This window comes from Vombatus ursinus, unplaced genomic scaffold (genome assembly GCF_900497805.2).
Source record: "Vombatus ursinus unplaced genomic scaffold, bare-nosed wombat genome assembly UNPS02010548.1, whole genome shotgun sequence".
Classification (NCBI taxonomy): Eukaryota; Metazoa; Chordata; class Mammalia; order Diprotodontia; family Vombatidae; genus Vombatus; species Vombatus ursinus.
In genome coordinates, this window is record NW_020950326.1 from 5,749,737 (window position 1) to 5,767,327 (window position 17,591).

At 36.7% G+C, this 17,591-nt stretch overlaps 1 protein-coding gene across 3 annotated transcripts in view; it reads right to left on the reverse strand.

The window, feature by feature from the left end:
- CUNH2orf76 (chromosome unknown C2orf76 homolog) overlaps window positions 1-17,591 on the reverse strand; it is a 59,841-nt gene that overhangs the window by 4,471 nt on the left and 37,779 nt on the right. For 2 of the 3 annotated variants that reach the window (XM_027854719.1, XM_027854718.1), the window contains exons 4-5: window positions 15,354-15,391; window positions 9,843-9,924 (exon numbers count right to left, since the gene is read on the reverse strand). In XM_027854719.1, the coding sequence (XP_027710520.1) occupies window positions 9,843-9,924; window positions 15,354-15,391 (120 nt within the window). Of the gene's footprint in view, window positions 1-9,842; window positions 9,925-15,353; window positions 15,392-17,013; window positions 17,058-17,591 lie in introns of those variants that run through there. The other variant, XM_027854720.1, reaches the window with a different exon arrangement.

Below are 17,591 nucleotides of genomic sequence, written 5' to 3' on the forward strand. Positions count from 1 at the left end.
TGTGTGTGTGTGTGTGTGTGTGTGTGTGTGTGTGTGTGTGTGTGTGTTTTAAATACTCAATCTACATGCAAACACTACTGACGTCAAGTACAGAATATTCACTTGGGCTCTTCAGTGCAGATAAAAGGCCAAAGTATAAATTAGAAAATTTTACCCTGAAAGTCAATCTTCAATAAGTTTTTTTTTCCTTTCTCACAGCTTTTTTTTGCCTTTCATAGACTCTGCAGAAAAGTCGTAATGATAAATTTGTAACATTGCTATTATTTCCATGGCAACTGGCTGTGATGTCAAACACAGAGTGACAACTCTACTCCAAGATCAAGCAGGAAAAGGAATGGGCACTGATGACTTAGAATTTTCTTTCAACCTTTTTTATACACCTAACTTAAGAAAAAAAGGGGCTGGAAAAAAAAAAAACCCAAATACTTTTTAAAATAATGAGCTTCAAGGATTTTTTTTTTTAACAGCTCTGTTCCCACTCAGTATTCTCTACTATTCTCAAGGGATCATCTCTATTTCTCATGTATAATAGCATCCTTACCTCCAGAGTACAACAATGCTCTGGGCAATAGAGAAGGAAAGACCACATAGGGGAAGAAATTGCCATATAGGAATGAACCTACCACCATCCCAAGACTTCCAAATCCTAACTAGACAAAAGAAAGTTTAGAGCCCAAAGTCTTCATTCTTCTCTGTGACTACTGAGCTCTTGAAAAGTACTATTACATAAAAGCTAATGCATATACATTCAGAACACTCAACAACAGAGGGCTTTAGTCTGATACTCAAGATATTTGTGCCAATTCATTATATTTTATTAACAGCATTTCCCCAATACATAAGTGGACAAAGAAATTGAATAATTTTCAATAAAGAACTACAAACAACCACATAAAATGTTTCAAATCATCAATAATAGGAAAAATACAACTTAAAACAACTCTGAGACTCCATTTTATGTCCAGCAAATTGACAAAGATGATAAGAGTTCGAAATGGTCAGTGCTAAAAAGGGACTACAGTAAGATAAACATAATAATGTACTGTTGATGAACTTGAACTGGTCCAGTCATCCTGGAAAACAATTTAGAAATATACAAAAAAACTACAAAACTGTATGTAATGCTCTCTGACTCAATGATCCTATAATGGGACATATTACCCAAAGAGGTAAAAGACAGACTGAAAAGTCCCATATATATCAAAATATTCACAAGAAGTATTTCATGTGTGTGGTAGGAAAACACTGGAAAGAAAGTAAGTGTGCTTCAATTAAGGAAGGGCTAAACAATGGTATTACATGAATGTAACAGAATATTGTTGTACCATGAGAAATGATGAATGTGAGGCATTCTAAGAAACATGAGGCAGCTTATATGAACTGATCCATGGGGTGTGTGTGTGTGTGTGTGTGTGTGTGTGTGTGTGTGTGTGTAAAATACATTACTTACACACAACACACATGGACCACAGTAATGTAAATGAAAATAACCCTAAAAGGCAGTTGAACTCAGCAATGTCTACTCCTAGTTCACAAGGACAAATTATGAAACACACCATCTTCCTTGGAGAGAGGAGGGGGCTGACATGTATGAAATGTTGCCTCCAATATCAGACACAGTTGTTGTGTTTCTTGTTTTATGTGAAAGAGATACCAGAAATTAAGAAATGTCTATAGTATAAAAAATAAAAGGCATTAATAAAACAAACCAAAAAACCCTCCTTCCTGTTCAACTCTAAGAGTAATACAAAGGGACTTGCATGAATTATAAAGATTTAAAGACCCATACTTCAAATAATATGAATTCTCTGCTTCTCATCATCACCTACACTTCATTTCTTCCTACCTAGGATGCTTTTTTCCTAGTTATATAAAAATGAAAAAACTACATTTATTCACTGTTAATTTAAAATAAAAATCCAACATATATAATCTCTACCATAGAAAAGTGCTACGCTGTACGTGTGGTTTGAGTTAATTAGAACCATAACATTTTTGAGACATTTTTTCAAACATCAAATTGTTATCCTAAAAATTAACAGCTCATATACATAACTAAAAGAAGACATGGAAGAATGGTTTGACATGAGGAAATAATTAGAATTCTGAAACATAAAGAACAAAAACAACAAAAACCATATGATTATTCCAAGAGATGCAAAAAAAGGGCTTTGACAAAATACAGAATTTCCGTGTTCAAAACCTTAAAAAACAAAGGCACATAAGGTCCTTTCTTTAACATGATCAAAAGTATATATTTAAAACCAAGAGGGAGCATTGTTTGCAATACAGAAACATTAGAAGCTTTCCCAGTGTAAACAGGAGTAAAGATGCCCTCCATTAGAATTAATAGAGTTCTAGAAATGGTAGCTATACCAATAATACAAGAGAACAAAATTGAAGATATAAGCATAAGCAAAGAGGAGACAAAATTAACCCTATTTGCAAATGATATAATGGTCTACTCAGAAAATGCCAGAGAATCAGCAAAGAAACTGAGTGAGACAATCAACAGTTTCACAATAAGACAGTGGAATACAAAATAAATACAGGAAAATTATCAGCAGTTCCACATAGGACTAATAAAAATCCAAAAGAAGCAATGAGAACTGTCTATAAAAATAACTACAAAACATGTAAAATATCTTCATGTTAACTTACAAAATAGTTATATAAATACAACTACAAAACACTCTTTTAAAAAATAAAGAGAAAAAAAAATCACTAAAGAGAATTCCCTTGTACATGGTTGGGCCACGACAATATAGTACAATTTTTACACTGTCTAAATTAATTGACAGATTTGGCTCTCTCTCTCTCTGTCTCTTCCTTCCTCTCACTCACTCCCCTCCTATATATAAAAATATATACTCACACATATGAATGTATGTATGTACATGTATATATATATTCAATAAAACAGTGACATTTCATTTGAACAGCAAAAGGTCTAGAATCTCAAGGAAAAAATGAGGGAAAAGTACACGTGAAGAGGACATAGCACTAACAGATGGAACCGAAGCACTGAAAACAGTAGCCTAGTATATGATAAACTCAAAAACAGAAATTACTGGGGACTACCTTTTTGACAGGAAGTGCTAGGAAAACTAGGAAGTACATAGGCGAATATTAGATCTAGGCTAACATCTTAACCCATACACCAGTATAAACTCAAAATGAAAATACACCAAGAATGTCAAAGTTCACATAATAAACCAAAAAGCATTTTTTAAGTGCTTGCTGTATGCCAACCACTGTGCTGAGCACCAGGGACATTGGTTGTTGTCCTTCATTCTCCAAGAGGACCAAAATGGCACCACTATGCTAGAGCCAAGTTTCAGTGTGTCCAACTGTGGCTGATCAGACCAACATGAGCTTGGAATGTTTTACCACAGGTCAGACACAAATAGTCTGTGTGAACATTTGGGGTGGTTTCTCTAAATCTGCGCATCCTGCCTGCGTTTTCTTTGAGCTGTTTCAATTCTGCTTCGCTCATAGAACAAACCTCTGATGTGGGCACGCCATGCTAAGCAGTCCTGCGACAGTGTTTCCTATGTCACACAATCAATTCCAAAGTTCTTTTTTTTTTTTTTTGTTTAGGTAATGGGGTTAAGTGACTTGCCTAGGGTCACACAGCTAGTAAGTGTCAAGTGTCTGAGACCGGATTCGAACTCAGGTCCTCCTGACTCTAGGGCCAGTGCTCTATCCACTACACCACCGAGCTGCCCCAATTCCAAAGTTCTTAAGAGAGACCTTGAGAGTGTCCTCATATTGCTTCTTCTGACCACCATGTGAACACTTGCCATGCATGAGTTCTCCATAAAATAGTCTTTTTGGCAAGTGTACGTGTTACATTTGAACAACGTAGCTAGCCCATCTGAGTTGTGCTCTCTGAAGCAGAGCTTGAATGCTTGGCAGTTTAGTTCGAGAAAGGACCTCAGTGTCTGGCATCTTATCCTGCCAGGTGATCTTCAGAATCTTTCTAAGACAATTCAAATGGAAGTGATTTAGTTTCCTGGCACAGCACTGGTGGACTGTCCATGTTTCACTGTCATAAAACAATGCTGTATGCCTGTGAAACCAGGGATGTAAAGAAAGGCAAAAAATATAGTCCCACTCTCAAGGAGCTCACATTCTTATGGAAGAGAAACAGGCAAAAACTATTTACAAACAAGAAATACTGGAGGTAAACTGGAGTAATTTTAGAATAGCATTAAGGGGCACCAGGAAAAGCTTTCTTTTGGTTAAGCAAATGGGTTAAGTGACTTGCCCAGGGTCACACAGCTAGTAAGTATCAAGTGTCTGAGGCCACATTTGAACTCAGGTCCTCCTGACTCCAAGGTCAGAGCTCTACCCACTGCGCCACCTAGCTGCACCTCACCAGGAAAAGCTTTTTACACAAAGTGGGATTATAGCTGAATACAGGAGACTGAGATGAGGAGAGAGCCCATTTCAGACATGGAAATGCAGAGTCGAAGAGCAAGGAGGCTAGAGCATCAATGAACTGTAGTCCATGGAAGGGAGTAAGGTATAAGACTGGAAAGGTAAAAAGGGGACAGATTATGAAGGGGTTTAAAAGCCCAACACAGGATTTTATATTTGGTCCTGGAGGTAAAATGAAGCCCCTGTACTTTACTGAGTACAGGGTTGACATGGGTCAGATCAACACTTTAATAAGATCCCTTTGATAACTGAGTGAAAGAATGAACATGAGGGAGGCCAACCAGAAGGCTCCTGTAATACACCAAGCTTGAGGTAATTAAGGCCCACAGCAGGGCAGTGGCAGTGCCAGAGGAGAGAAGGGGGCATATGTGAGAAATGCTGCAAAGGTAGAATTGATAGGATTTGGCAAGAAATTGGATTTGAGGGTGACACTTAGATTGTGACACCAAAAAGGTGACTGGGAGGATAGTGGAACCCTCAAATGTAATAGAGAAGTTCAGAAAAGGAAGGGTTAAGGGGCAGGGGGGGAGATAATTGAGTTCTTATTTGAAGATGTCTACTAGACATACCATTTGAAATGTCCAATAGGCAGCTGGAGATGAGAGACTGGAAGTCAGGAGAGAAGTTAAGGCTAGTAAGTAGATCTGAGAATTATCTGCATAGAGATGATAAAATCACCTTGGGAGATAATGAGATTACCAAGCAAAACAGTAAAGAGAAAAAAAAAAAGAAGAGAGCCCAGGATAGGGCCCTGGAAAACCTGCAAAGGACTGAGGAGTGGTCAGAAAGGAGAACCAAGACAGAACAATGTCTTAGAAATCTACAGAGAAGAGAATATCAAGAATAGAGTGACTGAGAGTATAAAATGCTACCGACATCAGGAGGGATGAAGGCTGAGAAAAAGCCATTAAATTTAGCAATTATGAGATCCCTGGAGAGAGCAATTTCAGTTGAATGAGGTCAGAAGCCAGACTGCAGGGAGTTAAGAAGACAGTGAGAGGAAAGGAACAGAGGCACCATTGTAGACAGCTTTCTCAAGGAGTTTAGCCACCAAAGAGAAGACGACAGCTAGTGGGGAGGGGTGGACCAAGTGATAATTGATCAAGTTAAGAATAAGATGAGGCACCTTTCACAATGAAGGCAAGGGGGAAACTTCTGACGCAAACAAGGGATAAAAGAGATCATAAAAGACAAAATAGACAATTCTGATCACATAAAATCTTAAAATAAAAAAATCTTTCACACAAATGAATCAATGAAGATAGAATAGAAGGGGGAAGAACCTGGGAAGGACCTGGGTTATCTTAACTCTTCTACTTATTACTTGTGTGACCTTAGGCAAGTCCCTTAACCTCTCTGGGCCTCAGTTTCCTCATTTGTAAAATGAGGGAGTTAGATAGTGAGCTGTGGGGTCCCTTCCAGTTCTAAATCTATGATTCTATGATCCTTATAATCCTAAAATATAAAGAGGGGGTGGGGAATGGCATCAAGTATTACCAGTGAAATTCTTAGATCTAATATACACTGGGAACACAAATGACACAAACATGTAACACCAAAAGCCACTGCCCAATAAATTGCCAAAGGGTATGAAAGTTTTTGAAAGAAAAATTTCATTCTATAAATGACCATTAGAAAAATAATTAATAGTAAGAAAAACACAAATTAAAACCATCTTAAGGTTTTACCTCTTACACCCTACAAACTGGAAAAGATGACAAAAAACATTCATTGTCGAAGAGGTTATGGGAAGACACACTAGTAAACTACCGGCAGAGCTGTGTTGGGCCAGCCCTTCTATCACTTTGGAATTATATAAGAAAAGTAACTAAACCTTTCATATTCCTTAGACCCAGTAATTCCACTATTGGATATATACAACAAAAAAGTCCAAGAAAAATACAAAGATTGAAGATATACCAAAGTATCAATACAGTACTCTTTGTGATAGCAAAGAACTGGAAATAAAATGAGTGACCATCAGTTGGAGAATGCCTGGAAAATGGATAACATAGACACATCAATGCTCTGCTGGTGGTGGAGGTGTTAACTGAGACAGCTGTCCTGGAAAGCAGTGTGAGCTATACTCTCCTTTACTCAATGATACCACTACGAAGTTTATACCGCACCCCCCCCCCCCAAAGAGTCTGTCAAAGACAGAGAAAGAGCCCACTTGTAATAAACGCCAGCATTTGTATGGCATTTGAAGGTTTGCAAAAGGCTTTACATACATTACCTAATTTCATCTTTACAACAACTCTGTAAGGCAAGTTCTATTATTATCTCCATTTTACAGATGAGGAAACTATATAGAGGCAGGTAGGAGCACTCACTGGACCTGCTGTCAGGAAGACTGAATTCAAATCCAGACTCAGAGAGTTACTAGCTGTGTTACCCTGGGCAAGTCACTTAACCGCTATCTGCCTCAGTTTCCTCAGCTGTAAAATGGGGATAATAATAGCACCTACCTCTCAAGGTTGTTGTGTATAAAGCACTTGGCAAGGGCCTGGAACACAGTAGGAGCTTAATAAATGCTTGTTTCCTTTCCCTTCTCTCCCCCACCTTCACTAACTGTGGGTATCCTCCAGGAAACTGAGGCTGAGCGGGGTTAAAAGACTTGCCCAGAATCACAAAACTAGTAGGTTATTTGAGACAGGATTCAAACTCAGGTCTTCCTTTGCCTAAATTCAACACTCCATCACATACTGCACCACTTAACTGCTCTAATATACAAAAAATACTGTACAAAAATATTTATGGCAGCACTTTGTACCGTAGCTGAGACTGAAAACAAATTAGGTAGCATCAAGTGGAGAACGGCTGAACAAATCATAGCACATGAACGTAAAGTTATACTATTGTATATGGAGTGACAAACATGATGGATTCAGAGAAACCTAAGAAGACATTTAAGAACCATTTTAGCAGGTTCAAGTGAACAGAACCAAAAGAACAACTCACAGAAGGATCTCAATATTATAAAAGGAAACAATTTTGAACGACTCTTCAGAACTCTGAACGATACGATGGACCAATCATGGCTGGAGAAGACTGACGATAAAGTTCACCACGTCCTGGCACAGAGGTGAAGTACACAGGTACAGAAGGGGGCCAACATTTATAGACAGAGCAGGTGCAAGGAACTGACTTTGCTTGACTCCCCTTACTGGGTATAGGCAGAGGCATGCTGGGGTCAGCTCCTATGGAAGCCAGGGGTTAAGTTTTCAGGGTGAACATCTTCATCTTGGAAATAGGCAAACACTACAAGTCAGTACTGTTGTACTGCTGACTGTCTAGATTTCATAAAGTGAAAATTTTAATACAGATTAACTTAAAAGTGTGTCATGTCTATATTTTTTCCCAGAGAGCCAGTTGTTAAACATTTGCCAACACACCACTAAGGTACTTCTATTTTGAGACAGGGAAAGGTTGGTGCATAATGAGAGCCATGCAAAAAGCAAACAAAAAGAAAGGAAAGAAAAGAGTAACAATGAAACATTCTAAGAATACACAGAAGGAAGGAGGAAGTTCAGAAGGGGACACAGAGAAGCAGGGCAATTATACAACTTAAAAACTATGTAACAGAAGTTTAGTTCACCTAAAATCTTTCCTCTCTTTCTTTGCTTATTGAAATGTTCAATGTACCAACGTTTCTTAAATTCCCCCCAAAAAAGGAAAAAAATTTAAAACATGGCATATGACTTTAGTTGAATATGACCAGGTGGTAAAAAGTGGTGAATATGAGGAATTCAGAGAAGTACTGGCAGATCTGTGGGAACTTCTCCAGAATCAAATAAGCGGAACTAGGAGAAGATACCCGGTGATGACAATAACGCAAATGAGGAGAACACCTTTAAGAGGAAGCTGAGCTCAAAAGTATTTAAAATATCAGTGAAAGTCCAGGGGACTGATCATGAAGCCTTTCACAGACACCATACCGATCTCATATGATTGTCTCTCTCACTAGAATGCAAACTCCTTAACAATAGGGCTCCTTTTGCTTGTTCCCAGTGCCTGGAATGTAGGAGGCACTTAATCCAGGCTTGTTGACCGACTGAATGATACATTTTCCCTTCTCAGCAGAATTCAGTGATGATACTGGACGTTTTTGCTATAATTGTTCTTTTTTTTTGGCAATGGGGGTTAAGTGACTTGCCCAGGGTCACACAGCCAGTAAGTGTCATGTGTCTGAGGCCAGATTTGAACTCGGGTCCTCCCGAATACCAGGGCCGGTACTCTATCCACTGCGCCACCTAGCTGCCCCTAATTGTTCTTCTTTCTCACAAGGCGGTTGGAGGGAGTTCAATCTGGAGGGCAGTGAAGGGTTTTTTTCCTCCAGAGATAATTGTCTCATAAAGACAAAAGATATCAATAAAAAATGTATCAAAAATCAAATAAACTGTTAATAAACCTCTCTAAAAGGATCCAAGGATCCCAGATCTAAAGCGGGAAGGTACCTCAGAAGCCATCGAGTGCAATCCCTTTATTTTACAGATGAGGAAACTCAGGATAAATGACACGCCCAAGGTCAAGTCACTTAAGCATCAGAAACCAGGTCCTCTGACTCCAGCGCCAACGTGCCTTCAACTGCACTTCAGACTTCCTGCTACAAGCAAAACCCAAGTACTATGCAATGAAAACATCTAAGAGATTATAAAGTAAACACTCTATATCAACGGCAGTCACTTCCATTGCTAAAAAAGAGATCACGTGGCAAAAATTTAATAGTATCCAGCTGTCTCTTCAAGTCTTGGGTTGTTCTGTTATCAGACGATTTTTCAGGTCCACGGATAAATAGAATTGCAGTGACATCTAATGGTCACAAACCATGTCACATCTACAAATTTCCCAGTAGTATTTCTATTGAACATGAACATTCCCAATGAAAAATGAAAAAAATCGGGTCATTTTTAAGCGACACACACTAAATTCTAAACTTAAATTCTATTATTTCAGCAGCCTGCAATGACTTGAATGACCATCAGAAACCACGGTTCATATTAAACAAACAATCTCATTTTATTACTCCACACTAGCTTGGTTACTTAAATTTCTATCCAAAACATCAGTTTAAATGTTACTGATAAGAATAAGTAGACATGGTACTAATAACCTGTCAATCACTTAAAATTACCTTCCACAAAATTCTGAGCATACTTTCTGAAAAACACAATTTGCATTCTGAACATTTGGAGAGCAGATACCTGTTGCCCTCAGTCCAATGATCTGAATGTACATCATCTCTCTCTTGCTTCCCTGAATAATTATCAGAGAATGTAAAGAGCATCAGGGATAGCATTTACTTTTCAGCAAGCTATCCAAATATAATCATCCAGTCATCAGCATAAAGAGGCAAGCAAAGTGAGTACCACCTTCAGGCAATATAAATGCACTCTTACCAACTCCAGCTGCTTTCATAGTCCAGTCTTCTTTTAACAAGAGTCTGTCATCATCTTCTAAACTCAACACAAGCTCATTAGTCTATAAAGGAAAAAATGAAAAAAAGGACATTAATTTTAGCAGCATTTCTAAGGCTCTATATTCCATAATGGATTCTAGGACTCTCAAACTGAGTCAGATTATTTTAGAGTACAATAACTAGAATAAAGGAAATGTATGAGAAAAGACCCAACTATTCATGTTGGGTCTAAAAACGTGACTAAACTAAAAAGTATTTGGAGATATTTCAATGAGAAGTTTAATTTCACGTACTTTTGTGAAATGACATTTACCAACATGGTAGAACTTCATTAACACAGACTCTATTAATTAGTACCTTATGATAATTCAGACAGAATCTCTGTTGTCTAGAAAGGAAGGGCTAAACATAAACATGGGGAAAATTTCACTTATTTTACAGAAAAAATGGAGACCTTATGTGTTATAGAAGAATTAACTCATTCCTTCATTCGACTTACTTATTAAGCAATGAATTTCCCATCAGTAGATATGCTCAAGACAAATCCATTCTCTTCATCAAAGCAGGTTATTTATAGGATCATAAGATGACAGATGTAGAGTAGGAAGGTGCTTTAGAGTCCATCTAGTTCAACCTTTTCACTGTACAAAGCAAGAAACTAAGGCCCAAGGAGATACAGTGATTTGTCCAACGACACATAGGTAGTATCAAAGGTGAGATTCGAACCCAAGTCCTCTGATACCAAATCCAGCATATTCTCCACTGCCTCCTCACTGGGCAACACTTTTTAACCTAATAATCTAATTCCAATTACATTTACTAGAAAGTAATCAAATTGAATTTCTTTTGGTTATAATTCAAACTTTTAACTAATTAAGCGAGTTGCATAGGAATGGAACCTTTATTCCTATTTCCATGCCTTTACCTATGCTGTTTCCCACTGCTCAGAATGTCCTATCCACTTATCTAAAAACTTTCCAGCCTTCAAAGCCCAGCTCAAGTCCTCCGTCTTCATATAACTCTTTCCCATCATGATCTCTCTCTTCTATCGTGTTCCTTCTGAACTCAGTCAGTTCCATAGTTTAGCATTTAATTGTTATCTGATTGCTTCATGTGTCTTTCATCCCTCACTGGATTTTAGCTGTGTGGAAAACAGAGACCATGTGTTTCACTTCTTTCATATCTGCCATCATGCCTAACACAGTGCTAAATACATAAGAAGCACTTCATCAAGACTTTTCTTTAACTGATTTCATTGATAAAGAAAATTCCTGGCATTAAAGCTTTTTCTATCAATGCTGATCATCAACTCACTTAAAACTTAGAAGAGTTATCTGGGTGCACCGAGTGATTAAAGTTCTCGTTCAGAGACACATAGATGCTAGATCAGAAGTAGGACGTGAATCCAACACAATACAATGTCTCTCTATTAATTTGTTAATATTTTATTAAATTAACTGATAGGATTGTTTTTTAAGGCTTATTATTCTACTTTTGATTGAAACATTTCTCCCTCCCTGATGAGGTCTGTACTTGACAGTATATGTCAATGTTGAAAGCATAGGAAGACCCTGGGTCAGTCATGTAACCCTTCCGTTCCCTCAGGCAGTTCTCTAAAACTACTGCATTGGAAGATGTTCCTTGCTGGGAATTCCCAATACCAATGAAAACAAAGCTCTAGAGCAGGGATGGGGAACTGAATTCAGTCAAAGGGCCGTATTTGAGGACCCAGAGGGCCACAGGTTCCCCATCTCTGCTCTAGGCCAAAACCCTACAAACACCAAGACCTTTTCATAGGTGGTTAATTTATGTATAATAGAATAGTTTCCATAAGGCTAAGACATAGCCTGAAAGCTTAGCTGCTTGAATCAGTCTCTGATAAGAGTTTCTTTAATGCAGAAAAAAATATTTCTTAATTGAGGGTCAGTGGGTTCTAATTAATCAAGGTTTTATTCTGCAGTTCACTAGTTCATATCTAAAAATGTCCAATTTACAAACATCTACTATGTGTAATGGGTAAAGTTGCCCTAATCACAGACTCCCCTCTTCCAGTGCTCTCTACCTTGAAAGAATTACCTATACCTTCCCTCCCTGCTACTATATGCTGTGAAACCCTGCCGCCGACCCAGCCCTTTTGAAACTCAAAACTCATTTTCCCAAAAAACAATGGGAAATTAGCCCCCCCATTGATTTTCATAATTACAACCCCAAGCTAGTTTAAATTATGGTCTGCATACTTCAAGAATGCAGGGACATATGTAATACATTTTTGAAAGATTTCTAACAAAACAGCTAACATATAAAGTTTTGGCCAGTTATCAATAAAAATTAGGTACCCAGAATAATTAGTAAACCAAGAGTTTACAGATCAGAATTATAGAATGTAAGATCAACTAGTCTAATACTTTCAATTCATAGATAAGGTAACTAGAGACTAAAGAAGTTAAGTGAATTGCCAAAGAAGGTAGAAAGGAACTTAGGCAGAACTTGAACCTAGGTCTGCCTTACATTTTCTTTCTACATCACCAGCTGAACAGTTAGCCACAGTGTGTCAGCAAACATTTATTAGTTTGCATACATACTTTCTAGGGAATACTCTTGGGCATAATTGAAAATAACAGGCTCTAGATGACTGAGTTTCTAGATTTCTGAAGATTATGCCTATAAGAAAAGCAGCATGAAATAATGAATAGACAGCCACCCTTGGAGTCAGGAATATCTGGATTTAATTACTGTCTCTCTGACAGGTGCTGGCTGCAGAGCCCTGGGCAGGTCATGTAACTTTTCAGTTCTCCTAGGAAATTCTCTAAGACTAGTGTATTGGAAGATGCTGCTTGCTGGGAATTTCCAATACCAATAAAAACAAAGCTCTGGACCAAAACCCTAAAAACACCAAGACCTTTTTATTGGGACTATATTCGTATATAATAGAATAGTCTTCATCAAAAAACGTTAGGATTCAACAACATATTACATAATTTTCTAACTATGGAAACTATATAGAACTAAAATCAATTTCTTGATGACAATATATGTCAACATAATTTAGTAATTCAACAACCTGTGATTTCATTAGTTTATGTATTCTTTCTTCCGCTTTGATTTAATGGACAGTCTTCAAGACTAATTGTGACTGACAACATTTATCAGTCTTCATCAGCACCGTGAAGAGCCTCACCAAACTTAGCTAGGGTGGTCCTCAGGAAAAAGGAATAAGAGTCCATCATCAAGCCTGCATTTAAAGACTTTCTATCTTACGAGTATCTGCCAGCGTTAACATTCCCCAGGCATAAACTTTGAAAACCCAAGGTCCCACCTCCAGGCCACATTAAAGCATCATCATGATAACTATTTCATGATGACATTGATGCAGATGTCTTAGGACATTGGGTTTGGTGTTTTACTGAACCCAGGATCTGACCTGGGACTTAATTTTTAAATCCCCAAATATAAGTTTGATTTCTTATCACTTGACTCTTCAATTAAAAGTGTTATAGAATACATAACTCCTTATGTAACATGTCTGTGTCTCCTATGTTAACTTTTTAATCAAAGGTTGAAGCAATCTCTTCTTATGAGGTTATTTTGCCTTAAAGATAGAGATGATGGAAATTTTATTTATCATAATGACTTCTAATAGCATTAAAAATATTCTCTTATTTTATTTCAGTTTCAATATAACCATGTCAACCCACCTTCCTGCTTCATAAAAGTGCTCCATCCTGTGGACTTTAAGGATACTACTGCTAGACTGTTAAAAACCAGGCTGTATTTTTGCAGTTATAGGCATAAATGAGACAAATTATCTTCTGCTGATCATTTCTTTCTAAGTCCCTATATTGCCAGTTCCTTGAGAATTCTAGGTGCCAGAAAGGCAAGGTTTCACATTGTCTACATGTAGGATGTCCCTTATACACAAAGATAACACTAGATCATGCTGCTGTTTTTCTAGTAGTGCTAAAGGATATTCTGATTTACGCAAATTCTTAGTGGATCATCCTTAAAATAACTGGCACACATTGGCTAGAGGGCTGGTTAGGTTTAGGAATATGGTCTGTGACCAGAGAATAAAACAAAAGTGCTTAGCTTATACAAGGATCAAACTCTTAACCTTTGTTTTATTAACACACTAGACTATTTAGATACCAAGTAAGCCAATAAGTATAACATACTAGGCTTGTAAATAGAGTGTGTGTGTGTGTGTGTGTGTGTGTGTGTGTGTGAGCCCTTAGAGAAAAGCAAAAGATTGCTGTTGTTACTGGTTCAAAAAGGTTTCTTCCCAATAATAAAAGTCACTATGCTCACCCTCTACACAATCTGGACAATATTTAGGTCACTGCAAGCATATTACTTTTACCTGCCTAGTCCAGTCTCTCTGGTAAGAAATCACAAGTCCGTAGAACAGAGGTGGGGAACCTGCAGCCTCAAGGTCACATGTGACCTTCTAGGTTCTCAAGTTCAGCCCTTTGACTGAATCCAAACTTCACCCTTCTTCCCTTTAATAAAAGGATTTGTTCTGTAAAACTTGGACTCAGTCAAAAGGCTGCACCCAAAGACCTAGAAGGCCACATGTGGCTTCGAGGCCACCGGTTCTCCATCCTTGGCATATGGGTTAATGAGTGGCCAAGGAGATAGTAAGAAGTTTTCTTTGCAAATAATCTGAACGACATGAATTTTGGGACTCTGTTGTATGTATTTGTTCTATGTGAGTGTGTATGTGTATGTGTATGTGTATATATTATATACATAAATGTGTGCATATCAGAACCACTGTTAGTATTTCCATATTAGTCATGTTGTGAAAGAAGAAATAGACCAAAAGGAAAAAAAACACATAAAAACATAAGAAAGTGAAAATAGTATGCTTCGATCCACATTCAGAGTCCCTTAGCTCTTTCTCTGGATATGGACAGCATTGTTTCATCATAAGTCCTTTATGATTGTCTTGGATCATCATATTGCTGAGAAAAGCTAAGTCATTCAGAGTTATCATTACACAATGTTGCTATTACCGTGTACAATGGTCTCCTGGCTCTGCTCATTTCACTTTGCCTCAGTTCATGTAAGTCTTTCCAGGTTTTTCTGAAATCTGCCTGCTCATCATTTCATATTGCACAGTAGTATACCATCATATTTACATACTACAGCTTGTTCAAACACTCCCCAATTAATGAGCATCCCCTCAATTTCCAACTTTTTGCCACCACAAAAAGAGCTGCTATAAATATTTCTGTACATGTAGGTCCATTTACATTTTTTTATGTTCTCTCTGGGATAGAGACTTAGTAGTGGTAATTGCTGGATCAAAGGGTAGGCACAATATGGGTTGCCCTTTGGGCATAATTCCAAATTGCTCTCCAGGTTAATGTTTTCCAAAAGAATAGCTCCAAAGAAGTTAAGAAAATAGAAAACCATTCTTATACTAATGTGATCAGTATCACAAATAAATAATAAATCTCAAGCATACATGTACATATGTTACCAAACATACCTTTGATTTGTGCGCCTGATGAATAATCTTCATTTTATCTGAAAGAAGAATAAAGTCTTATAAATTATTACAATGGATTTTTATTTTTGGCAAGTTTAAAAATTGAGAAATCTGTATGCTTGCGCCTTTTCTATAAAAGGCAAGTAGAACTGAGAAAGAGCAATCAGAAAAATGCCAGGTTTATTTTAAAATTTGATACCCTGTGTAAGAAAAAGTAACTTTTTCAATTTTTAGAATTCCAGATCTATGAAAGCATTTTATAAGGCTCTGTTGGATCACATATTTTTATTATGTGAAATATACCACTACTTTAACCCAATTCTGTACATTTTCCTTTAGAGTAAGAGATAAATGAACAACACTGCTTTTTCTTATTTTTCAACCTTTGAAGTACAGGAGTAGCAAACACCTCCAATTTCAGCACAAGTTTTAAGGATTTTAAAAGCATGACATAAACACAAGTGATTCAAAATATCTGTTTCACCACAGAAACAAAAAAAAAAAATCAACTGAGTACACTGTTGAGCATTACTAGAATCAACTGAAAAACTAATCAAAACAATTAACAATTCTAACAAAGTTGCAGGATATAAAATAAACCTACAAGAATCATCAGCTTTTCTATATATTATCAACAAAACCCAGCAGGAAGAGAAAGAAAGAGAAATTCCATTTTAAAAAACTGCAGACAGTATAAAATGCTTAGGAGTTTACCTGCCAAAACACACAAAGGAATTATATGAACACAATTACAATATTCTTCCCACAAATACAGATCTTAACAATTGGAGAAATATTAATGGCTTATGGGTAGGCTAAGACAATATAATAAAAATTACAATACTATAAAAATTAATTTACTTATTCAGTGCCATACCAATCAAACTATCAAAGAATTGTTTTGTAGAGGTAGGAAAAAAAATAACAACAAAATTCACCTGGAGGAATAAAAGGTCAAGAAAATCAAGGGAATCAATTAAAAAAAAAAAAAAAGGAAAGGAAGGCAGCCTAGCAGTACCAGATGCCAAACTATATACAAGTGGTAATCATCAAAACAATCTAGTATGGAAAAAGAAATAGAATGGTTGATCAGTAGAATATAAAGAAGTAAATGGTCACAGTAATCTAGTGTTTGATGAACCCAAAGATCCAAACTTTTGGGACAAGAATTCACTATTCAACAAAAACTGCTGGGAAAACTAGAAAGCAGTCTGGCATAGACCAAAATCTCACACTACATATCAAGATAAAGTCAAAATGGATACGTCATTTAGACATAATAAGTGATGTAAGCAAATTAGGGGAACATGGGGAAAGAAGGATAGTGAAGATCATGGAAAGTAAAATGGAAAATTTTGATTGCATTAAAATTAAAAATGTCTGCACAAACAAAACCAATACAGCCAAAATTAGAAGGAAAGTAAGAAACTAGGGGGAAATTTTTACAACAAGTTTCTCTGATAAAGGTCTCATTTCTCAAATACATAGAAAGCTGAGCCAAATTTATAAAAATAAGAGCCATTCCCGAATTAATAAATGGTCAAAGGATATGAACAGGCAGTTTTCAGAAGAAGAAATCAAAGCTATCAATAATCATATGAAAAAACTGGAAATATGTTTTACATGACTTCATATGTATAATATGTATAATATTTCTTACCTTCTCAATAGGTGGGGGAGTGCAGAGAGGGAGAAAATATGGAACTGAAAATTTTTTTTTAATTTTAAAAGGAAAGAAAAGTGCATTACTACCATTTTACTTCTTAAATGCCAAATACAAATATTATAAAGAACCATTCTAATCTCCATAAGGCTTCAGATACACTAAAAAGTACTAACCTCTACTTTGCGATATATCAATACAGTTTCATGTCACCTTACACCAACCCATCTGACTACCTTGATACCCCCCCATGCAATTCCATTATAGTTAAATCAAAGCAGCAATGTTTTTCCTGCTCAGAAACATAAAAAATATTGCCTAAGTACAATAAAAATTAGGGAAATAGATATTGATTTCTTTTTAATTTTATTTTTTAATATTAGCTGCTCCTCCCACCCCCCACTGCAAAGAAATGAGAAAACAAGAAGAAAAATAAAACTTTTAATAGTCAAGCAAACATGTAATCAAGCAAAACAAATTTCCACATTGGCCACTTCCAAAAAAAAAATATATATATATATATACACACACACACACCCACACACACACACTCATGCATATATGTGTATGTAAAA